At 41.5% G+C, this 23823-nt stretch overlaps 2 protein-coding genes and 1 non-coding gene across 5 annotated transcripts in view; 2 read left to right on the top strand and 1 right to left on the bottom strand.

Moving 5' to 3' along the window:
- On the top strand, positions 1 to 23483 carry RNF34 (ring finger protein 34). The gene is made up of 6 exons (XM_004451328.5): positions 1 to 123; positions 9926 to 10144; positions 12088 to 12492; positions 14396 to 14488; positions 14759 to 14960; positions 17832 to 23483. The coding sequence occupies exons 1-6, from the start codon at positions 118 to 120 to the stop codon at positions 18020 to 18022; spliced, it is 1116 nt and encodes a 371-aa protein (XP_004451385.1). The 5' UTR covers positions 1 to 117; the 3' UTR covers positions 18023 to 23483.
- Positions 2900 to 3010, top strand: LOC111762523 (U6 spliceosomal RNA). The gene has a single exon (XR_002795629.1). It is a non-coding gene; the product is annotated as a U6 spliceosomal RNA (small nuclear RNA).
- The window catches only part of KDM2B (lysine demethylase 2B), a 142096-nt gene continuing 140690 nt past the window's right edge, over positions 22418 to 23823 (bottom strand). For all 3 annotated transcript variants that reach the window (XM_058281345.2, XM_058281346.2, XM_058281347.1), the window contains one exon: positions 22418 to 23733. In XM_058281345.2, coding sequence (XP_058137328.1) covers positions 23552 to 23733 — 182 coding nt within the window. In that variant the 3' untranslated portion in view covers positions 22418 to 23551. The remainder of the gene's footprint in view (positions 23734 to 23823) is intronic.

Below are 23823 nucleotides of genomic sequence, written 5' to 3'. Positions count from 1 at the left end.
CGGTGGCCCGGGGAGGCGGCGGCGTCGCCGCCCAGAAGGAGAGTGGTCGGCTGCGCGAGGAGCTGCTATGGTTCTGAGTTCCCGGACCGGGCCGACCCGGACGAGGCTGGCGCGGCCATGAAGGTGAGGGGCCGCCGGAGCCGGGCAGACCCTCCTCGCCTCTCCTCCCCTGCCGGGGCGCCCTAAGCGCCTGTTTTTTTTTTTCACCTCAGCAGTTACCCTGCCGGCACCTCGGAGAGCTCCGTTGGTGGTGGTGGGGTCTCCCCGCCGGCGTGTGGGGCCCTAACCCGCCCAGGGTTGAGCTCCTGGGCCCCCGGACCCTCTCGAGCTCCCCCCAGCGCCTCCGGTTGGCAGCCCGAGGAGAGGGGAGAGGCCGGGCGCCCCCCGCGCCTGGCGGGTCCCTCTGCGCCGGGCCCTGTCCGCCGCCTCCGGGGCCTGAGGCAGAACCACTCCTGCCCGCCTCAGCCCTCCGAGCCTTCGCCTACGGCGTGCCCTCTCCCGCCCCGAGTCCTTGAACTAACCCAAATGTCGGGAACGCCACCGTCGCAGGATGGAAGCTGCAGGACCGAAGGGAAAAGGAGCGGTGCGGGGAGTCGTGAGGCTGGGGCCAGGCTAAATGGTCAGAAATGCCCGGGGAGGGGATCCCACCCTGAAGGATTTCTTTTTAGGCTTAACAGTGGGAACGTGACCTAGAGCGCTAGGAAACTAGATGTGCCTCCGTCACCGCTAGGTACGCAGCAAGTAATTTGACAGCTTGAGTTCTCCAAGGTGGGTGTGAGAGCGTGGGAGCATCACAGAGAAGTTAGAAGAAAAAGAAAGAAAGAAAAAAAGAGGGGTGGGGGGAGATTCTTTCATCCTCATCGCTGAGAGTTCTAAAGAACTCTGTACAGCAGTCAATTCAGGTATTGATTTATTTGCCGAACTCTAAGTGGGATGATAGTCCTTCAGACATGGACGATTTCATTAATCTCAACGAAGAGGAGTGCTTGGTGTGGGTAAGGAAAGTAACAGCACCCTCCCTTCACAGAGCAACAGAGATCTACTTTGGGAGATTGAGAAGGAATGTCAGGTGGCTGAGAAACTTTAGCAACCTAAACAGAACCTATATTCAGCACATATTTTATTGAACATTTACTATGTGCAAGCCAAGAGGGGGGGGGGAACATCACGAGTGAAAGTAATTCACAATACAGTCCCAATGAGGAGTTTGCCAATCAAAAAAGAAGAGGCAGTCACAAGTTACTGCATCACAAGACAGAAATGTAATGTTAGGTATCAATAAAATGTAAAACCCACAGGTCAGAGAAAGGATACTTCTGGCTGCAGGAAGCAAGGAAGATTTTTGGAATAGGTGACTTTTGAACTGTGCCTTGAAGTGTGAGGCTATTTTAAGAGCGGTTTGTTTGTTTGTTTGTTTTTTGAGGTATTGGGCGGGGGATTGAACCTCCGACCTCTAGGACTCCCCTGAGTTGTTTTTGTTTTTAGGAGGTACCCTGGGTCAAACCCTGGACCTGGTATGTGGGAAGCAGACCCTCAACCACTTGGGCTTCATCCGCTCCCCCCAGAACTTGTTTTTAACTTCCTGGTTTGGTTATAAAATACGACTTCAACTTAGAATACCTCTTGAAATACCCATAACCAGCTTTGTTTCCTGAAAGCCATCATCTTGCTTTGTGAAGATCCGGAAACAAAGGAGGCGTCTTTATATATAATGCCGCGAAGAATAGAACTTCTTTATTAGTATTAATATTCTGACCCATCAAGGAACTAAATGTAACAGAGCTAGGGACAGGTACATTGTTGAAACTTTTAATCAAGTTCTTTGAAAAAGAAATGTTTTGATGTAAGAGATCTCCTGGAAAAATCTCTCCTCAAAAAAAAAAATAGGTATTTTCTGAAGCAAAATGCAGATCTGAAAACAAATCATTTTGTGAAAGATGACAGAAGATACTTCTTTGCATGTTTTTATGAAACCAAATTCACAAAATTAGAATTTGTTTATCTTTTAACTTTGTTTTTTATTGAAATTGTTTTTTTTTTTTGTTTCTTTATTTTGTTGAGGTACTGGGGAATGAACCCAGGGCCTCCTAGGTGGGAAGCCTGTACTCAATCACTAAACCACACCCGCTTCCCTGAGTTTGTTTTTTTTCTTGTTCTTTTTGCTTATTGTTTGTTTTTGTTTTTTTTTATGAGGCCCTAGGAGCCCAATCCAGGACCTCCCATGTGGGAGGCTGTCACTCAGTCCTTGAGCCATATTTGCTCTCCTACTGAAATTGTTTTAACTGTGAGCTAAACTCATCTGTAGATGTCTGTTTATAGTCACTGATTCCTGATGTCATAGGAATTCAACATGTGAATGTTCATGTAAGCAAATACTTCATTCACTGGAATTTGAATTTCTTTAAAAGTTAAGAAATTAGATAAAGATATCGTCACTCACAGCCAAGAGTAGGTGATTTTAGTATATGTGTGGAATGGGTATTTACTTCATTTTTTCCCTTTTTTTTGGTTTAGAAATTGATGCTTTGAAATAGGTTTACCTCTGAAAGACGCATGGAGTAACTGTCTAACCTTAGAGTCACATCTCTATACTACTCTCAATAAGGATTTTTTAAAAATCCAAATTGGTGTCCTATGTTAATTTAAGTCTCCTTCCTGTTTCTCTTTTTATTGATCTCACCCTTAATTGTGCTAATCATATTCATTCTTAAAAGCTCAAAATGAGGTATCAAAGAGAAAGTGATTTACTGAATGTAATTTAATTTCCCTTTTTTCCCCTCCTCTGAAAGATGGGGGAGTGGTGTTAAGGATCAAGCATACTGTTTTAAAAATAAAACAAAAAGCAAATATACTTAAGGTAACATTTATGATCTGCACAGGTTATTTTAAGAATTGTATTGTGCTTGCTTTGGGAGCACCTATACTAAAATTGGAACATAACTTGCAGAGAAGATTAACAGAGCCTCTGTACAAGGATTACACTCAAATTTGTGAAGCATTCCATATTAAAAAAAAAAAAAAAAACTTAATAATTTGACCAAATGTCTTGCCTGACAATATTACATTTTTAAGGTCAACATCCGTTTTTGCAACCTGTTTAATGTCCAAGTGGTATGAAAGAAATAATTTAGGGTATAGAATTTTCTCCCTTATGATGTATATGGTTAGATATTTGGTTATTAGGAAAGCAGCATTCCCTGAATGTTGTATGTCAGTTGAAGCAACAGTTTCAGTAAGAAATTCTTTCACGTTCTAAGGAACATGTTTCTAGGATGAATCTGTAAGTAGTATAAAGATTTTGCTGATCTCAACTTTTTCTTTTGCTTTGAGTTCTTGAGGAAAGTTGAAACTAATTGAAATTTAAACCACAAAACTTATTATTTTGTCTTACTGGCATTAGATTTTAAACACCTTTTTCGTATTGTTTAAACACAAGGACATTGAGTTTTAGCAAACTGTAGGCTGTTTGGAGTTTAAAACAAAGCCTATGGTGAGAATTCTCTGAGGCAGTCTTCAATAGTCCTTGTAGCTCCTTACAGCATCTGAGAAAATTAATATTCTAGATTTGAAACATCTGGGTTCATCCTTAAATAACTGTAAAATATTACTATATTTAGAGTTGTGGAAAGCAAAGGAGGTGGCATTATTACTGCTGTTAACCTACTTTAATCAAAAGGAATGGCTTAGGCTATTTAGTTCTCTGTTGTTTTCAAAACCCATCAACTTTCAACTGTCTCTTTTTTGGCTGTCATTTCTTCACCATACGTAACTTTTTAAAAAGATTTATTTACTTATTTCCATCCTCCCCTCCCTGCTTTGTTGTTAGGGCTCTCTGTTTGCTTTGTGTCTGTTTGTGTGTAATAGTCTTCTTTTTAGGAGGTAGGGAGAACTGAACCTGGGACCTCCCATATGGGAGGGAGGCGCCCAATTGCTTGAGCGACCTCCACTCCTAGCTTGCATCAGCTTGTTATTTTGCTCTTCTTCTTTTGGAGGCACCGGGAACAGAACCTGGGACCTCCCGTGTGGTAGGCAGGCACAGCTTGAGCCACTTCTGCTTCCCTCTAACTTTTCTTACTCTTCATTCTAGTGTGGCTGGTTAATACTACACTTTGGTGTAATTGTTAAAAGGGATAATATGCTGATGTTTAGAATAGGATTCAAAATTTGTAGTAAACTATTTTTTTAAATTTTGCATAATGTTTTTTTGCCTGATATTAACATCTTGTAACATTAACATAACATTTGTTGTTTCAAAGAAAAAGTCTTAAATAAGCAATATTACCCATATTCGTATTTCACATGGGATTTTACTATGCTATACAGTCTCATGTTAGATTTTTTAGCATTCCTTTTAGTAATATACAAGACCTTAGACTTCCCTTTCAACCACTGTCATACTGAAATAAACTTTTATTTTTTATTTATTTTTTTATTTTTTTAAATTTTTTTTAAAGATTTATTTATTTATTTAATTCCCCCCCGGTTGTCTGTTCTCTGTGTCTATTTGCTGCGTCTTGTTTCTTTGTCCGCTTCTGTTGTCGTCAGCGGCACGGGAAGTGTGGGCGGCGCCATTCCTGGGCAGGCTGCTCTTTCTTTTCACGCTGGGCGGCTTTCCTCACGGGTGCACTCCTTGCGCGTGGGGCTCCCCCACGCGGGGGACACCCCTGCGTGGCAGGGCACTCCTTGCGCGCATCAGCACTGCGCATGGCCAGCTCCACACGGGTCAAGGAGGCCCGGGGTTTGAACCGCGGACCTCCCATATGGTAGATGGACGCCCTAACCACTGGGCCAAAGTCCGTTTCCCTGAAATAAACTTTTAATTTGAGCATTTTGAAGTACTCCACCCCCGCCATATACAAACACAAACGCAGGGTTTCTAAAAGCACATTAGGTCACATTCTAAGACAGCTGAATCTTGATGTCATTTGAAAACTCTGGCACTTGCAGAAAGAGGGCTGGGCTGCTGCTCTTGTAGAGAAACAACACATTCCCTGCTTTTGTTGATTGCAGTGGTGTTACAGAATGGGCTTACATTGGTTGAGTCTGAGGAACCTGAGTGCTTATAAAATCGGTGGTCTGTTGAGGTAGAAATAAGTGTCAACAGCACTGGGAACTGTGAATCCCACTCACATGCAAATTTTTTAGTTTTGTGGATATACTTCCTTCCCGCCCCACTTATGTTCCTACAGAGGGAGAGGAAATTTCTATTCTAATTCATTTCCCAGGAGGAAACAAAATGAGAACACTTTCAGTTTCTCTGCTACCAACTCCAAGTTGGTGAGAAGGAACTGAACATACTCTCTGGGACCTTCTCAGGTGTGTCTTCCTGTAGGGGGGATGCATTCTGATCTTCCCTCAGCTGGATGATAGACTTAGTGCATCTGCTGTGCTGGTGGCAAATTATCAAGGTCAGTTGGCTATAGCTAAAGTCCTGTTTGCCAGTTGGTGTTATCAGTAAAAATGCAAATATGTTAATTTTCATTTTTCTGTCTTATTTCTTAATTAGCTTCAAAATTCAGAGTAAAAAAAAGATGTGTTAGGGAAAAAAAGTGTGTGTTATTGCTCCCTTAAAATGCAAACATCTTGTACTGGCTTTGAATATTGAAGAGAGACAGAGGCTGCTATTGGATACCAGAATAACATGAGATCTAGGTGTCTGGGGCAGTTCAGACAAGAGTCTTTAGAGTTTAATTTCTTATCATGAGCCATGGAAGTTTTTAATATGATGGCTTTTTTTTGTTTTTTTGTTTTTTTAGGAGGTACTGGGCATTGAATCCAGGATTTGGTATATGGAAAGCAGGTGCTCAACCACTGAGCTACATCCACTCCTCAGTGAGAGTTGTTTTTTTCATTTGTTTTTAGAAGGTACCAAGGATCAAACCTGGGGCCTTGTACATGGGAAGCAGGCACTCAACCACCTGAGCTACATCTGCTCCCAGGCTGTTTTGTTTTTTTAAGATTTTGTTTATTTATCCCCTCCCCCTCGTTGTTTGCAATTGCTGTCTGCTCTCTGTCCATTTGCTCTACTCTATATGCATTTGCTGTATGCTGTCTGTGTCTGCTGGTCTTCTCTTTAGGAGGCCTGGGAACTGACCCTGGGACCGCCCTTGTGGAAGAAAGAGGCTTTCAATCACTTGAGCCACCTTAGCTCCCTGGTTTGTTGTATCTCTCATTGTCTTTCCTCTTTGTGTCTCTTTTGTTGCGCCATCTTATTGCGTCAGCTCGCCTTCTCCAGGAGGCTCCAGTAACGGAACCTGGGACCTTCCATGTGGTAGGCAGAAGCTCAGTTGCTTGAGCAACATCCACTTCCGCAGGCTGTTTGTTTTTTTTTTTTGAAATTGTTTGTTTATTTTTTCCCCCAGGCTGGTTTTTAACTGATACCACCAGGTAAACTTTAGTTGGTCAGTATGGAATGGTCCCATAGAGTTTCAGCCTTAAGGGGGTGAGAAGGAAAGGGATTAATTAGATCATCAGGAAAAAAGGCTTTTACTTTCAGTAAAATAGTTTTGTGTCAGGCGTAGGTAGAAAGTTGTCTTAGTTTGTTAGTCTCTGTTGTTTTTGAACTACATTCATGGTCAAGGGAGGAAATTTAGCTGTCTTACAGATATTGCTCTTTCTAACCTCTTGGATTCATGTGGCTTATCGTGTGGAGTCACACTCTTAACCACAGTCCCAGGTAGGAGCTGGAATTTTTAGTTACATCAGCCCAGGCCATGGCTTTAGTTTTCAGAGATCTGGAGTTGGGCTTTACTCACAGAAGAGTGATAGATTTTTTTTTTTTTTAAACAAATAGAAAATGGATGGGGAAAGATGGTTGAGGAAATATAACTTAGTGAATTTACTGCAAACTCAAAACCTAAAGAGCTACATGTCTGTCTAGGAATTGGGTTTGCTCAGAAAATCTGGGAGGAAATGGTAGTGGTTTGGAAAATATGCTTCGATCTGCCTATCAAAATGCGAGCAGTGTGTGAGTAAGAGAAAAATAAAGGAATATAGGCTGATTAAACTGGAGAAAGATCTTTAGGGAAGACAAATGAAAAGGAAAACATGAACTTAGATATCTAAAACTTTTAAAGGGAAGGCGCATAAAGAGGGAAGATTTTTGGTTATTACCCTGTCAGGTAAAGGTTTTGAGGGTTGCCTTGAGCTTATTATTTTTAATTTTTATTTTATAATGAGAAGGCAGAAAGAACATAGACGTATTCATTATTTTCACTTCTGGGGAATGAAGAGGAAATTCCTTTCCCTTTATAGAAACAGGAATAGAGTAAAATTGTTACCCTCCAATATTAAGGTCTATACAGAGATTCCACCTATTGTGCCCACATAAATCCTTCTATTCCCTTCACCACCAAAGCTGTGTAGTGGTTTTTTGTTTTTTTGTTTTTAAATCTTTTTCAGTCTAGAATTTTAATGATAGGATCATTACCGTGGTTCCAAAATTTAACTCTCATTGTAAAACTGGTCTCCAGTAGAAAAGATAAAACATGGAGCTGTGCTATTTTTAAAATGGAGTGTTGTTTGAGACTTTTGGCCTCCTAGGTCAGAATCTTTTTTTTGCCTTAATTGTGCCTCCAGTGAGAGGCACAATTTGAAGTGTCTAAGAAGCATGCAATATTTAAATAATATTAAATTGCCATTAATATAGAGAGACCTTTTATGTAGTTATTTACTTGTCAGTCATATGATGCTGTGGGAGAAAGAATGGTTTCTGTCCACAAGGATATACCAATCTCATTGTGGAAACAGACTTCACACGTGAATTAGGAGAAGGATAAATGCCAACCTACCTATTTAATTGTTTAGTAGCTAGGTGCATAGGAAACTAAAACTCCTCCAGAATGTCACTGCTTTAAGCTCTTTGGACGAAGAAAAGTTTATCCCCTGTGCAGGATGGGGTAAAGTGCTTTCTGCAGTTGCAGTAGGCCCCCAAAAAAACGATTATGTACAAATCAAGTTTATTAAAATGTTTTCAGTTTTAAGAGAGCTGCTGTTTAAAGGACTGGGCTAATCCTTTGCTAAAAGAACAATTGCCTTAAATTAACTCTTAATAAATCTTTAGATTCTGAAGTATATTCGTTTAAATGAAAATTGCTTTGTAAGTATGAATTACTATACCTGGAGAATTACCCCGTGTTGAAGCCATATAATATTTACATTGACGCTGATACTTAAGACTGTTGGAATCTTGTATTATGGTTTCTTATTGCTTGACCTCCTTTCCCTGTTCTTAATGTAACATTACTTCTGGTTAAGAGCTTGTTGGGCAAACAGTAAATGTTAGAGTTAGATAATAAACAAAATAGAACTGCATTACCATATGCTGCCATTTTAACTAGTAACATCTCACCTACTTGGATTCCCATTCCCTTTCACATTATGCTTAAGAATTAGGACGAAGGGCAAAAGCCTCTTGATTTCAAACACTACAGCTTTTCTATTTTAAGTATGGGAAAATGCCATAGGCCCTCACTAAAATTTGTTTATACTTGCTTCTAACAAATTTGATTATCAGATTTCTGAGTCTGTAGTAAAAAAGAAGACAAGCTGCTATAGGTAGGTATAGGGATAGCAGTGATGGCTCGCAGAGGAGTAAGAGACTAGCGAAAAAACATAAAAAGCAGTTCATTCTTTCTGGGGTCATTTAGTGGAGTGGCAGACAGCCCTCACACCTGGGGAGGCCGTCATGATTAGTGAGTCATCAAAATTATAAATTTACTATTTTCAGTTTGAAAAGGCAGAATAACTACTTTTATTTATTTATTTATTGTTACTTTTTTTTTTTAAGACTTATTTATTTCTCTCCCCTTCCCCTCCCCCCCACCCCGGTTGTCTGTTCTCTGTGTCTGTTTGCTGTGTGTTCTTTTTTTGTCCGCTTCTATTGTTGTCAGCGGCACGGGAATCTGTGTTTCTTTTTGTTGCATCATCTTGTTGTGTCAGCTCTCCGTGTGTGCAGCACCGTTCCTGGGCAGGCTGCACTCTCTTTTGCGCTGGGCGGCTCTCCTTACAGGGCGCATTCCTTGAGTGTGGGGCTCCCCTACACAGGGGACACCCCTGCGTGGCATGGCACTCCCTCCGCGCATCAGCACTGTGCATGGGCCAGCTCCACACGGATCAAGGACCCCCGGGGTTTGAATTGCAGGCCTCCCATGTGGTAGACGGACACCCTAACCACTGGGCCAAGTCCGCTGCCGCAAATAACTGCTTTTAAAAAATATTTCCTTAATGTCAAATTAATATATTCTTTGTAAAGAATTGGAAAGTAGAGAAAGAAAATTAATGACATTTGACATTAAAATCTACATAGCTTTAATTGGCATTTTAATGTTTTCCCAGTCTTTTTTTTTAATAAAAAAGCTTTTATTTACATGTGCCATAGTTTATTATACCCAGCTACAAATGAGAGAAGAGAGTTTAATGAAATTAAGTCATTAGGATTTATATTCTTCCTAATAACTGATAGCTGGGAGAATCTAGCCCAACCTATGATGCTGCTGTGCTGTCTAGTCTGGTAGGTGCCAGCCTAAGGTTGTCAGATAAATACAAGATGCCCAGTTAAATTTGAATTTCAGATAATTAACTTTTCAATATAAACATATCCAAAAATTGCACTGGATATCCTTATATCAAGTAATTTTTCCTATGTGAGCATGTAGTGTTTTTTAATGTAAGGGATTGGGGGGTTGCTTTTTTGTTTATGTCTTTCTTTTTGCTTAACAGTATATAATGAGTATCCCTAATGCCAAATATTCACACAATAGGAAATGGTTTCCTTCCAAATAGCTTGAAAATTTGGTGCTTAAAGGAACAATCTCTTAATTATTTAGGGCAAACTTACCTCTTCAGAATGACATTCCCTAAGGATCCAGAGAGCCCAGGTTTTACTTAGCTCTAAACTGTGGTTTCTAATTATGTTTCTTTTCAGGCGGGTGCCACGTCTATGTGGGCTTCCTGCTGTGGACTGCTGAATGAAGTCATGGGAACTGGAGCTGTCAGGGGCCAGCAATCAGGATTCACAGGAAGCAGTGGTCCATTTAGATTTTCACCAAACCCTGATTTTTCTACGTACCCACCAGCAGCTACAGAAGGACCTAATATAGTATGCAAAGCCTGTGGGCTTTCATTTTCAGTCTTTAGAAAGAAGGTGAGTTGTATGAAATGTAACATACAAAAGACACATGGGTTAGTGTTTTTTTGTATTTTTTTAAAGATTTATTTTATTTTTCCCCTCCCCCTCACTGTTTTGCATTTTTCTCTGTCTCTTTGTTGTGTGGTCTTTTTTTTTTTTTCAGGTACCAGGGCTGGGGATTGAACCTGGGTCCTCGTATGTGGGAAGCTGGTGCTCAAATCACAGAGCTACATCAGCTCCCATGGTCTCCTTTTTAGGAGACAGGAGGAACTGAACCCAGGACCTCTTGATGTAGGAGGGTGGTACCTAATCACTTGAGCCACCTCTGCTCCCTGCTTTGTTGTATCTCATTATGTTTTTTACTTGTGTCTCTTGTTGCATCATCTTGTTGCATCAGCTCACCCTGCCTACCTGTCATGTCAGCTTGCTGTCTTGCTTGTCTTCTTTAGAAGGGACCAGTAACTGAACCTCCCATGTGGTAGGCGGGAGCTCAATTGCTTGAGCTGCATCCATTTCCCAAGGATCAGAATTCTTGACTGTAGGTTATTTTGAATAGCTAATAAAAATCACTTCTTTTTATAAAAATATCAGAAGTCTGGTCCTGTTCACCATTTCCCATTTAGAAAAGTACTCAGTTAAAGGGACCGTATTCTTGCTTGAGTTTTCTAACTGGACAGTTTTACTTCTCATATCATTCAGGCACCTTTTCTCCTGAACTCTGACACCTGTTTATACCATTCGATTTTTGATGCTTATTTATTTTTTAAAGATTTATTTATTTATTTTCACATCCTTGTTGTTTTCATTTGCTGTGTCTGTTCATTGGTGCTGGTCTTTTTAGGAGGCACCAGGAACCTCCCATGTGGGAGGGAGGCACCTAATTGCTTGAGTCACTTCCGCTCCCTGCTTTGTTGTGTCTCTTGTTATGTTTTCATCCTTGGGTCTCGTTGTGACAATTTGTTGTGTCAGCTTGCCATGCCAGCCCGTCGTGTCAGCTGTCTTGTGTGTCCTTTAGGAGGCACTGGGAACCAAACCCAGGACCTCCCATGTGGTAGGGAAGAGCGCAAACGCTTGAGCCACATCCGTTTCCCGAGATGCTCATTTTTTGATGCAAGAGATTTAGCCTGTGGTTTTGTTCAGAGGTGATTTAGTGTATTGCAAGTCTCAAAAAATTTATTCCTCACCATGTTAACTCTCCAATGAAGAAATGAGTATAATGAGGGGCCTATTGTTTATAAATTCTACCATGATAATCTTATTGTGATAAGGTAGTTACTTCACTGGGACATAAAGCAGTTCTTCCTGAGAATCATCATATTGTTAGGTCATCTTGCAGTCTTTGATCATCAATTCAGTCCTTTTGAAATACTTTTTAAAAAATGCTTCAGCTTTGTGGAAACAGTGCACCAAGCAGAAATGACCACATCTTAGTGTTCTCTAGTGGAATGGCTTTGTAATTAAGACTGTTTAGCATACAGATACTGTATAAGTGGGGCCCTCTGTTTTCCTGGATTGACCTTGAGAAATCAGTTGCCTTTCTCATTAGCTCTGTGTTATGCTTTTTTTTTTTCCCCTCTTCTTTAAGTGAAAAAATTGTTCATATAGAAACAGACCAGGAACAGAGTTTGTGGCTGTGCTTTCTGCTCAATGTGGTTCAGATCAGCTATGTTCAGCTAATTATATGTTTGCACAAGGGGGAGGAAAGGTTTTAATTCATTAACACAAGAGTGTATGTTTTTTCTTAAAGTGCTATATTTGAACTTCTATGAATCTAAGTCAGCAGTGATTTTAGATTTTCCATGGCTTTTGGAACACTAAACCCTGTGAAAATAGGTTAGCAAAGAACACTTAATCAGAACTCAAATTAAATTTTAATATTGTAATAGAAGGCAAGAAAAAAACTAGTACTTTCATAATAATTTGTCTGACTCATTAAATGCTTCTTTTTTGTTTCTTAGCATATATGCTGTGATTGCAAGAAGGACTTTTGCTCTCTTTGTTCAGTCTTACAAGAAAATCTCCGTAGATGTTCTACTTGTCACTTACTACAAGAGACGGCCTTTCAGCGCCCTCAGTTAATGCGACTGAAAGTGAAAGACCTACGGCAGTATCTCATTCTTAGAAACATCCCAATTGATACTTGTCGAGAGAAGGAAGACTTGGTGGATCTAGTGCTCTGCCATCATGGACTAGGCTCTGAGGACATGGACACAAGCAGTCTGAATTCTTCCAGGTCACAGACTGCTAGCTTTTTCACACATTCATTTTTTTCAAACTATACAGCCCCCTCTGCTACTGTATCTTCGTTCCAGGGAGAGCTTATGGATGAAGACCGGACCACAGGATCTGGAATGCTGGCACAGGTAACTGCATTGAGGGCATATATAGTAGGGCCTTCAAGGTCTGGTAACTTGAGAAATCACAGGCCGGAGCAGAGGCCTCACATGCAGCTGAACTCAGCACTTGTAGAGCCTTATGATTTGTAGTCTCAGTACTCACATACCGGGCAGTGCTATAGTCAGCTATCCACAGGACCCAAAAGTAGCTCATCATCTCTTGACCTTAATTATACCTCATCTTATATGGAATAGTATTTGCCTCCAAATACGATTTATTGGGGCTGTTAAATAACTATTGAAATAAGAACTGTGAAAGAGTATACATGTTTGGAGGATTATTAGTGCAGGTGTCAGTGACCATGGAAATAACCAATAGTGTAAATTAACCTAATGCCTAGTTGCCTTTCTGCAGTGAAAATGTTCTAATTTAGGTTACAGGAGATTGTCATCTGAATGAGTGAAAAAGTTATTTATTGATGTTAAAAAAATGCCAGTAGAGAGTATTGTCCCAATGAGATCCATGGGCATCCTCACTGAATGGCATGCACGGACTTGTGATTAATATTCATTTGTATATTTGAGTAATTCTAAAATGCTAAAAGAATTAACAATTCTCCCAATATTTAATTTTCTTCCCTGAGAAAAGGAGTAATTAAATGCAGAGGAAAATTTAGCCTGTTGCCTCCCAAATAATAATCATAAATTAGTTAAGTCCAGGGTAGGAGTTTTATTAGTTCCCCAAATGAAAATTAGCATAATTTGGTACAAACATCAGGCCACATCTGACTTTTGTGCCACTTCTGGGTGGTATGGATGGGATGCTACAATCTGATTGCCTGTGAATTGGTGGAACAGAGTATCTGAAATTGGAGCTGATGACTGTTGTAGAGCTTTGGTCAAAATACAGTCAAAAGGGAAAGGCATTAAAGAAGGCATTTCTGTTATTCCCAAAGAAAGGAGTTCCTCTGGTTGTGAGGGATTAAAAACAAAACAAAACAAAACTAGAACTAGCATCAGCCACCAGTGAAGTCTAGAAAACATTCTTTGGGATTACAATGCCAATGTATGTTGTAGTGGGACTGAGATCTTTCAAATTCCATGCCCTTCACACTTGGGCTGATATTAGTCAGAGAGGTTGTGTCTTCCCATCTGTATCTTAGAGTCTGCAGTTAAATTAGCCATTTATAGGTCCCTTGATAATGATTCAGCATAATCCCTGGGGAAGACCTGGTGCTTACAGCTTCAACATTCTTTTTTTTTTAAAAAAAAGACTCGTTTATTTATTTATTTAATTCCCCCCTCCCCCGGTTGTCTGTTCTCTGTGTCTATTTGCTGCGTCTTGTTTCTTTGTCCGCTTCTGTTGTCAGCGGCACGGGAAGTGTGGGCGGTGCCATTCCTGGGCAGGCTGCACTTTCTTTTCACGCTGGGCGGCTCTCCTCATGGGCGCACTCCTTGCACATGGGGCTCCCCCACGCGGGGGACACCCCTGCGTGGCACGGCACTCCCTGCGCGCATCAGCACTGCGCATGGCCAGCTCCACACGGGTCAAGGAGGCCCGGGGTTTGAACCGCGGACCTCCCATGTGGTAGACGGATGCCCTAACCACTGGGCCAAGTCCATTTCCCAGCTTCCACATTCTATGATGAGACCGTCCTCCAGGAGTTCATACTCTTACATTTTATAAATCCAGACACTCAGGCATTTGGCTTTGGGATAACTTTATGGAGAATAAGTTCTTTATGAAATCATGTAGGGCCTTACTCATTAGGAGGGGCAGCAGCATTCTGGATACAAAGCTGTTGGGTATGCCAGTTGTTGGGGTAGTTCTTGGGGAGGTTTTTTGGAAAGGTTTTCTCTAGTGATAAATATGGCTGACACCGTTAGGACAGTATGATTCCTGGCCTAATCAGATACATTTCATGTGTAGGTACACAGTGAAATAGCTTCTGCAAACACAGAAGATGACGACGACGACGATGATGACGATGACGATGATGACGAAGAAAATTTGGAGGAGCGGGTGAGCCCTCATATAAAATCTGATTGCTGACATGTCAGCCTGGCAGGGAGGAAAACACCCAAGTAGACATTTATCTAGATTAACACAGGGTGTTTATTCTGGTTTGAATTTAGGGCATATATTAAAACATTTCAAGGATTGACGAGCAATCTGGAAAGCCATCCAGGGCTCACATTAGACTGTAGGGTTAGTGGGAACAGGCTGTGTTCCTTGCTGTGGGAGGTCTGGATTTGTAGGAACAGAGACGATGGAAACTATCTGTGATTTCAGACCCCTGGTCTCTCTAGAAAGAGAGTGAGAGCTTCTTTGTCTGATCTGTCAAGCCTTGAAGATATCGAAGGGATGAGTGTGCGCCAGCTGAAGGAAATTCTGGCTCGGAATTTTGTTAACTATTCTGGCTGTTGTGAAAAATGGGAGCTGGTAGAGAAAGTAAACAGATTATACAAAGAGAATGAAGAAAACCAAAAGTCATGTAAGTTTCTTTTCCTGTGTTTACCTCCAGTATCCTTCCTCAGGCTTCTAAAAACTGGGCTGTTTTCATCACAATTAAGTCAAATTTAATTCTGAAACACTATGTACCTTTTTTGGTGCACATGAAATAGTTTAGTTTGTGCATCTGTTAAGTAGTAGGTTTATTATATGATGTTGGCTTTGAGGCCACCAGTGCCAGATGAGATGGAGTTTTGTTCAGTCTGTTTTTTTCTTGCCATAATTAATTATTTGGTAGAGCCCTAATGGAATTCGTCTCTAAAAAAAAAAATATTTCTTCATTAATGCCTCTGGCAGCCCAAGCCTTTGGTTATCTCCATTGTAGCTTTTAAATCCTAACAGTGGGGAAAATTTTTCTGTAAATATTAAGAATTTCTGAAGTATTTATGGATGAAGCATGTATCAGAAACCTTCCTGTGGGTCAGGACCAAGCTAGAGCATTTATGGTCAAGAAAAAAAAAAATTCAGTGGCATTCAGAATGATAAGTTTTATATTCTTGTCTAGAACTTAAGAATCCTCTCAATAATAATTCAGCTTTTGTTGATAAATCGTTTATGCTCAGATATGCAGAAAGTATTCTGGCACACCTGTTTTTAAGAATGATGCCATCAGGGAGATAGAGGACTCTTAAACCTCAGAGCCTTCAAAGTTCTGGACTGGTGAATGGTCCACGGCTGGAGAATGGTATTCTAGCCATGAAGGAAAGAATCCATTTATTTAGTAAATAGAAACCATTTTTAGTGTGCTATGCCAGTACGTGGTCCTTCCCATCTTAAGGATGTGAGGTGCAGGAGGCCCAATGGTATGTGTGAGTTCAGAAGCTCCTTTCTCAGTTAACTCACAGCTTAATGTAATTCTGGCTTGGTCTCTATCTTGGCTAGAATACGTTTTGTTTTGAGCTGAGCTGGAATCTTTCCTATTTGGCTTTGGCTCCAAGCCCCTCTGACCAAAATTCACCCTAAATAGCCTTCACAGGCTGGCTCCTTGGCTTTCTGTTCCTAAGTTTTTTTAGGAGGTACCAGGGATTGAACCCAGGACCTTGTACATGGGAAGCAGATACTCAACCACTGAGTTACATTTGCTCCCCAATGAGAGTTGTTTTTTTGTTTGTTTTTAGGAGGTACCAGGGATTGAACCTAAGACCTTGTATGTGAGAAGCAGGCGTTCAACCCTTGCTACATCTGTTCCCCTCTGTTCCTAAATTTTGAAGAGCTATGAGAGAGATCAAGGCTCCAGACCTCCCATCTACTATCAAAAGCCCTCTAGCACCCTTTCCATTGGCTCATCTGTCCTTTCATCCCATTGATCCTTTCTCCCTCAGGTTCCAATTTGTAGTCATGGGCATTTAACCTTAGATTTCACAGCCTGCCTTGTCAAGATATTCTTTGTAAAATTTATTTCAAGCGATGATGGCCCATCAAGCTTGAATCCTGTCCTTAATCCCCTTGACCCATAGAAAACTCTATGGCCAAATCTCAGGCCAATTACAAATCCCTTCATCACCTTTCTTATTCAGAGCTTGGATTTTTCAGAACCTAAACCTGGCCCACAGCCAGGGCAGCCCATGTCTTTTTTTAAAATATTTTTAAATTTATTTTTCCCTCCCTCCCTTGTTTGCCCTTTCTGTGTCCATCTTCCTTGTTTCTTTAGGAGGGACCAGGAACTGAACACTGAACCTGGGACCTTTGATGTGGGAGCGAGGTACCTAATTGCTTGAGTCACCTCCTTTCCCAGCTTTGTTGGGTCTCTCATTGTTTTTCCTTCTTGTGTCTCTTGTTGCCATCAGCTTGCCATACCTGCCTGTCACACCAGCTCGCTGTCTTTCTTTAGGAGGCACCGAGAATCAAATGAAAGACCTCTGGACCTCCCATGTGACAGGCAGGAGCTCAGTTGCTTGAGCCACATCTGCTTCCTGGCCCATGTCTTTTGAATTTGAATACAATAGCACAGCATGGCCCGTTAGCACAGTTAGATGACCTGAGAGGCTTCTGAGGCCTTGGGTGTCTTCTCCCAACTACAGGCCACTTGTACAGTTCCTTTGAACTTCCTTAAGAGTGTGGATGTAAAGTGCCTTTCACTACTTGGTGAGGCTCAGACCCAGACTTTTAGTCATACAAGTGGAGCTGCATTAAGCTGGAAATTCCCAGTGTCCAGACTCCAAAGCCCATGTGTAGGACAGCCTAGGGTTTTAAAATTTTTTATAAGTACAGAAGTAATATATTCATATCACAAAAACCCTGTTACCTAAAGATACAAAGTGGAAGGGAAGCGGATGTGGCTCAAGCAACTGGGCTCCCACCTACCACATGGGAGATCCCAGATTTTGTTCCCGGTGCCTCCTAAAGAAGACAAGCAAGACAGCGAGCTGACGGGACAGGCAGGCGCAGCAAGCTGACACAACATAATGCAATGAGACACACGAGGAAAACATAATGGGAGAGCGGGAGAGCCAGCAAAACAGGGAGTGGAGGTGGCTCAAGCGATTAGGAGCTCCGGGGTTCAGCAAACATCAGACAGACACAGCAAAATGCAAACAATGAGGGGTTAGGGAGAAATAAATAAAGTACATCTTTAAAAAAACAACAACAATCAAGTAACTAATGTGGGTTGAGCACTTTGTACCTGGCACTAAGCCAGGCTTTTCCCGTGTGTTTCACAAAGCCCTTTGGGCTGTAGGCATTATCATCATTGCCATTTCTGGGTGAGAGAAGAGAAGTGTAGAGTAGTTGGGATTCCTTCTTTTACAAAACTGGGGTCACACTGGGCCTCTATTGTTGCTCAGCAGGTGGCCAGTCTGCCTCTGGGCTGGGTGGGTGGCCGTGCCCACAGGCCTAGCTCTCTGTTGCCTTCCAGATGGTGAGCGGCTGCAGCTGCAGGATGAGGAGGATGACAGCCTGTGTCGCATCTGCATGGACGCCATTATTGACTGCGTCCTGCTTGAATGTGGCCACATGGTCACCTGCACCAAGTGCGGCAAGCGCATGAGTGAGTGTCCCATCTGCCGGCAGTACGTGGTGCGGGCCGTGCACGTGTTCAAGTCCTAAGGCTGAGGACTCACCTAGCAGGACACTAGCCCCCTACTCTATCCCAAACCAATCAGTGCACAGAAGGGACTGGAAACTGTTCAAAGGCTAGTTATTTTTTTAAATTATTTTCACTACTCTTGGGGACAAAAAAGTTTACCCTAAGTTGTGAAAACACTGTTCTGTGCCAGAAGCCTGTCTGCCTGTGGACAATCTGAGTGACTCTGGCTCTCCCAAGTTTTATTACACATCCCATGATCACAAATTCTTGAAGTCAGAGTTTATAACATATCACCATCAGCTACTGCTTTCTTTGGAGGACACTTATCCTGGTCTCTTATTTCTCTTCCATCCTATTTTTAACTTAAAACTGCTCAGATGTTTGAAACGTCTGTTCCCTGTGAATGAGATCACTGTCCACAAGTGGCCTAATGGTATCCGCTGAGTAGCGGTCCCTCTGAATTTTCACTTAGTTACATATATTGTAAATGCTAGTATTTGATGAATGTAAGTTTCCACATTTTTGCTATTCCTGCACTTAAGCATAATTGGGAACAAATGACATTCTATAGCCAGGGTCTAGATTAAATATATCTGTTTTTGTTCAGGTACCACTTTTTATAGCAAGGGCTGCATCTAGCTGTTTCATTAGAGTATGGGTGTTAAATTCTTTATTAATGCGTAATCAGTTTACACTGTTTTGTAGAGTGAAAGTATTTTCAGTGGTACCTGTTAGCAAATTTCAACCTTAGACATAAAATTAAAAATTAGATTTTAAAAAATACTTCTGTTGGCATTGTCTTGGTCAGTTTCTAATTCACTTGGATATGGTATGAATGTCTATGTCCCCCGGGCCTCACAAGAGATGTCAAAATGGACTCTCGTGCCCTGTGATCTACCTTTGTTTCTTGCTTATCTCAGCAAGGATATCTGTGCACTCACTCTTCTCTGTGACCATGTGCTGTCCTAGGTGCTTTAAAATTATGCCCAGCAGTCCTCAGAAGAGCATTCTGAAATAGACATTGCTCCACTTTACAGATGGGAAACCTGAAAGCTAAGAAGTTAAGGAACTTGTCTAAAATCTCAGAGTTAAAAAATGGCCATATCAGTATTTGAACCTGGCTTAGATTCCAAAATTTTTCTCAACACTTTCAATACCACATAGTAAATGAGAAACTGGAGACATTAGCTTATGAAGTAAAGTTCTTGGATCTATAACTATCTAAAATCTTTTAGGTCCAGCTCAAATCAGAGTGTTCTGTTGGTTTAGTTGAGACCATCTGTATTAGTCAGCCAAAGGGGTGCTGATGCAAAATACCAGAAATTGGCTGGTTTTTTAAAAGGGTATTTATTTGGGGTAGGAGCTTACCAATACCAGGCCATAAAGCATAAGTTACTTCCCTCACCAAAGTCTATTTCCTCATGTTGGAGCAAGATGGCTGCCGATGACTGTGAGGGTTCAGGCTTCCTGGGTTCCTCTCTTCCCAGGTCTTGCTTCTGTCTGGGCTCAGCTCCTCTGTTTTCTCCACAAAGTCAGCTGTAGGCTATCAGGCAAATGGCTCTGTCTCTTTCCCTGGGGGCTTCAGCCTAAGACTTCAGCATCAAACTCCAACATTAAGAACCCTCAACTGTCCTTTGCCATGCCTCTTATCTGTGAATCCCCACCACCAAGGGGTGGGGACTCAATGCCCTAATGATGTGGCTCAGTCAGAGCCCTAATCATAACTTAATCACACCCAGGTACAGATCAGATTACAAACATAATTCAGTATCTATTTTTGGAACTGATAACCATGTCAAACTGCATACCATCTGATGGATTTAGTCCCAGTGGGAGTAGACAGATATGTTTTTAAGAAATGCCTGACTTCTCAGTTGAGTCCTCCTGTTAATATTTCTCTTTTGACTCTGGAGCATATAACATATGCCTTCAAATGCTCAGATACAACTAGTCAAAATAACCTTGAACTGAGTGAGGCAGTTCAAGTGGTACCTGCTTAGGGCAGAAAAGTTCTTTTATGCTTTTGGTCACGTAAACAAGTTCTTACAGGTATTTTCAAACAGTCTTCTCCTGAAGGGATGGCTCATGCTTGCCTGCAGAGCCCAGGGTGGTGTCTGCATGCAGTGCGTCATAACCAGCTTGAGAAGCTTATTACTTCCCTACAGCTCAGCACCTGCTCAGCTTTATAAGGCTCTTATGAGATGGTGACTCCAAAATTTAACATTTCTCCCAAAGTAACTAATTTGATGGTGGTAAGTCTTTAAATCTAGTCTGGCAGGTGGCAGTAAACAAATGTATATGGAAGCTAAGCAGCACGTACCAGTTTTGTCTAAAATTGGAGAATTCAGATTTATTTGTATAGCTCAGCTTAAAATAGCTTGTTTTAAAGTTTCTCCCAGGGCTACATATTAGGTCTTAGTTGCTTATTTTTAAAGAGTACAGAAAACTCATAATGGTAGACTTTTTCAGAGAACATTTTGAAATGAAGTAACTAGCTTTGTGACCAGCCAACAAATTTTTAGCATAACTGGCTTATGTGGAATAAATGGATTTCAAGGTACTAGAGTTTGGCAGAAGGCAAGCACTTCCCCACCCTGAAATCTGCCATGGCTTTTCAAATTAATTTTTAAAAATAGTAATATATAGTTACAATTCTGAAGGTACACAATGGAATGCAATGAAATCTCCTTGTCCATGTCCTCAGGTAGTAGTTCCCTTCCTTCGGAAACAATGTTGCTGAGTTTCTTGGATGTGCTTCCAGAGGCTGAGTATAAAAATCCAACACTAGGGAATGATGTTTCAGATGTGCTGTGGTATCTTCTTTTGCAAATATTCATATCCCTCAGTGGAAGGGATGGTGTTTCTCTTCTGGGTTAAGAAGCTACAGTCTAACACAGCAAGCATTCCCTAAAACTTTCGGTCCTGTCAGGCTTCTTCATAGTTTGTGGGCTCAGAGAAGCTATTTGTAATCTCAAGCTTAGATTGGCTACTATTCATTTATGAAATAAAATGTTTGTCTGGAGATGGACTTGTAATGGGGTATAATCTTACTGGATGGTCCTTTATACTCAGGGGAAACATCTTTATCCACCGAGCAACTGCAGCCTCAGTCCTGGAGAGACCCTTGTCTGTTCCACTGCATGTTGCTATCATGGCTTTGACCCTGGCCTTGTAGCACAATGGTTAGCCCCTCTCAGCCTCATCTCTTGACAGACTCGCATGCTCCAGAAACAGTGCAGGGAAAAAAAAGTGCCTCTCACCCTGAGTCCTAGAGTCCTTGACCAGTCCCAGCTACAAGGCTCCATATTTGCTATTGAGTGACTGAATGCAAAGATCGTTCCTCTGAAAACCACTGTCAGTAGTAAAAGTAAAATAACCATCTTATTTGATGGTTCGCCTGTAGGCAACATTCCGTGTTGAATGATCAGAACTTGCAAAAGTAAGCCATGTACTGAAATAAACCAGTGTCAGGAACCAATGTGGCTCCAGTGGTTGAGAGCTGACTTTCCACATAAGAGGTCCCAGATTCAATCCCCAGTCCGGGTACCTCAAAAAAATAAAATAAACCAGTGTTAACTAATCCAACTCTAATTAGATCCTCCTGGATTGAATTCTGGGGAGCAAGAAAGGGTCTTTGGGTTTAAGAGAACAGGAGGCACATATCTAGATAGGCTCTTTGTCCCATTATAATAAGGCTTTTTTGCTTGGGCAAAAAGGAAAAAAGGGCAAATATGAACCTACAGTTAGCAGGAAAAGATGGCCTTATGTTACTATTCAGTATTGTGCAAGGAAGTTATCTTCCCCATTTGCAAAGTCACTAGAACAGTTGTTTCTGTACATGAATGAGTGGGCAGGGCCCTGTCTTTACAACAAGATCCATGGTCTAAAAATTCTTTCTCCCTGGTTTGTCTACCACCTGGGGGAATTCTGTCAGAATCAAGCACCTCCTCCAACCAGCCCGAGCCAAGGCTATCAGTGGGATGTGGCCTACTGGAAAGGCTAGAGCGCCCCCTGCCACTCGCAGCAGGAGGCTGAGGAAATTACCCGTCCCCTGCCTCCTCCAGCCTGGGCTACCTTTTTAGGCCCTGGTAATGTCAAATTGGCTGTGGAAGTTACCTTGTACAGATGTGGTAGGAAGAACCACCTTAAAGCAATCTGTACCTAATCCCCACACACAGCCACGGCTGCAACACAGCTCTTTCCCACTGCCTGTATTAGTCATGATCAGGGAGGGTGTTTCTGAAGGGGAGAAACAACAAAACACGTACCAAAGGACTGCTGCATTTCAAATGAGTGAGATAGTAGAGACTGGCCTCGAAACAGTATATACGATTAGGTATATTAGTGTGGAGATGCTGTGACTCCAATCAAATTGTTCACTCACTCCTAGAACAGAAACCCTCCAAGTCCAAGAGTGAGTTTTTGTACAATTGTTTATACAAATTCAACAAAGGTAAAACCGCCTCAGGGAAGGTCTAGGAAAACACCACCTTACAACAATGGCACTTATGAATGCATCACTTTACAGTTAGGAAATAGCCATGTAATAACCCTGAAACGAGAACTCAACGCACACTTCAAAGGAGAAAAAAGGAAAAGAAAGGCTATGCTGGATTATTTATTCTATTTCTTGACTCACTGTATAAATTAGATCTATAGAGAGTACAAGAGCTCATGCTGGAGTGAAGTCCTCCTGAGAGCAAAGGCTGAAGTCTGAATTTAAAAATTTTGAGAAAAAGTGAATTCTACATAGAGAAAACTTGGCAGAGAGAATCTTATTCAACTAATAATTTACATATTTCCACAACATGCTCGTGTAACTTCTTGACATACAAAGCAGGCTATAAACTTCCAGTTAAACATGCTTTTATGTGGAAGATCTTAACCCACTTTGTCAGATCTGGGCACATTTGTAGATGGATTCTTTTTGTCGAATGAAGTACAGGTTAAGTTCTCTCCTATTTTAAGGAAACCACGAAAATTGGCAATCTCAAAACAATAAAAACACTGGTATGTATTCAAACCTTGCATAAATAACTTTTAAACAATTTGTACAAAAATAGTTCTGCATAATGTAAGATGTAACAAACCAAACAAAAAAATGTGTCAAGATGGCAGCAGAAATGTGGTGTATGGTCCACTCTATAAGGACACCGAATCCTTGGAATATAAGGAATGAGATGTCCAAAAACCAAAACCCCACCAACAAAACCAGTAAGCTCATGCTTAAATAAGAGAATCCCCCAAAGTTCGTCCTTCTCTGATGGGAATGTCTTCTTGATAAAGGCCACCTTAGAAATGGTCTGTAAAGCAGTGCAGTTATGTTTCAGAAAGACCAAAGGAAAGGGTCCGGCTTGCTCATTCTAAGAACGGGTAGTTGAATGGTATGTATTTTCCTTGGTGAGACTTGCAAAATGGAATCGTTCTGTGGTCTGTTGTTCCAAGTTCCAAATTGAAAATAAAATCCCTCGTTTTTGTAAAGTCTTTCCCCATTCCCCACTGGCTTCCCTCCCCCCCACCCGCCCAGTATTTACATACTTGTCCTTGGACTAACTCAGTTTTTGCAGGAGTTTTTCTTCCACTTGCCCAAACTGGACACTCACAGACATTTCAGCTATGAACTGCTCACAGCCTTCCTTGGTGACTTGCTTGCAGTACCTTAGGTCAATGTGACAGATATTTCCACAGCGTTTGAAGAAAGACAGGCACTGATCAGTGACCTTATTGCAGTCTGCAGAGAAGAGTAAACAATGTGAGGTGGGAAAAGCCCCACAAGGCCCCGAAATCCCAGACATTCAGTCTTAGAGAAAGGGGCGGAGCT

Source organism: Dasypus novemcinctus, chromosome 19, assembly GCF_030445035.2.
Source record: "Dasypus novemcinctus isolate mDasNov1 chromosome 19, mDasNov1.1.hap2, whole genome shotgun sequence".
In the NCBI taxonomy this organism is placed as follows: Eukaryota; Metazoa; Chordata; class Mammalia; order Cingulata; family Dasypodidae; genus Dasypus; species Dasypus novemcinctus.
Note: the sequence above shows the minus strand (reverse complement) of the source record. Positions and strands in the feature narration are given on the sequence as shown.

What these genes read in the sequence shown, in the direction of transcription:
- RNF34 (XM_004451328.5), top strand. An exon ending in AAGAAAATTTGGAGGAGCGG is followed by an intron (nt 14,489 to 14,758) that starts GTGAGCCCTCAT and finishes CTGTGATTTCAG; the next exon opens with ACCCCTGGTCTCTCTAGAAA. An exon ending in TGAAGAAAACCAAAAGTCAT is followed by an intron (nt 14,961 to 17,831) that starts GTAAGTTTCTTT and finishes GTTGCCTTCCAG; the next exon opens with ATGGTGAGCGGCTGCAGCTG.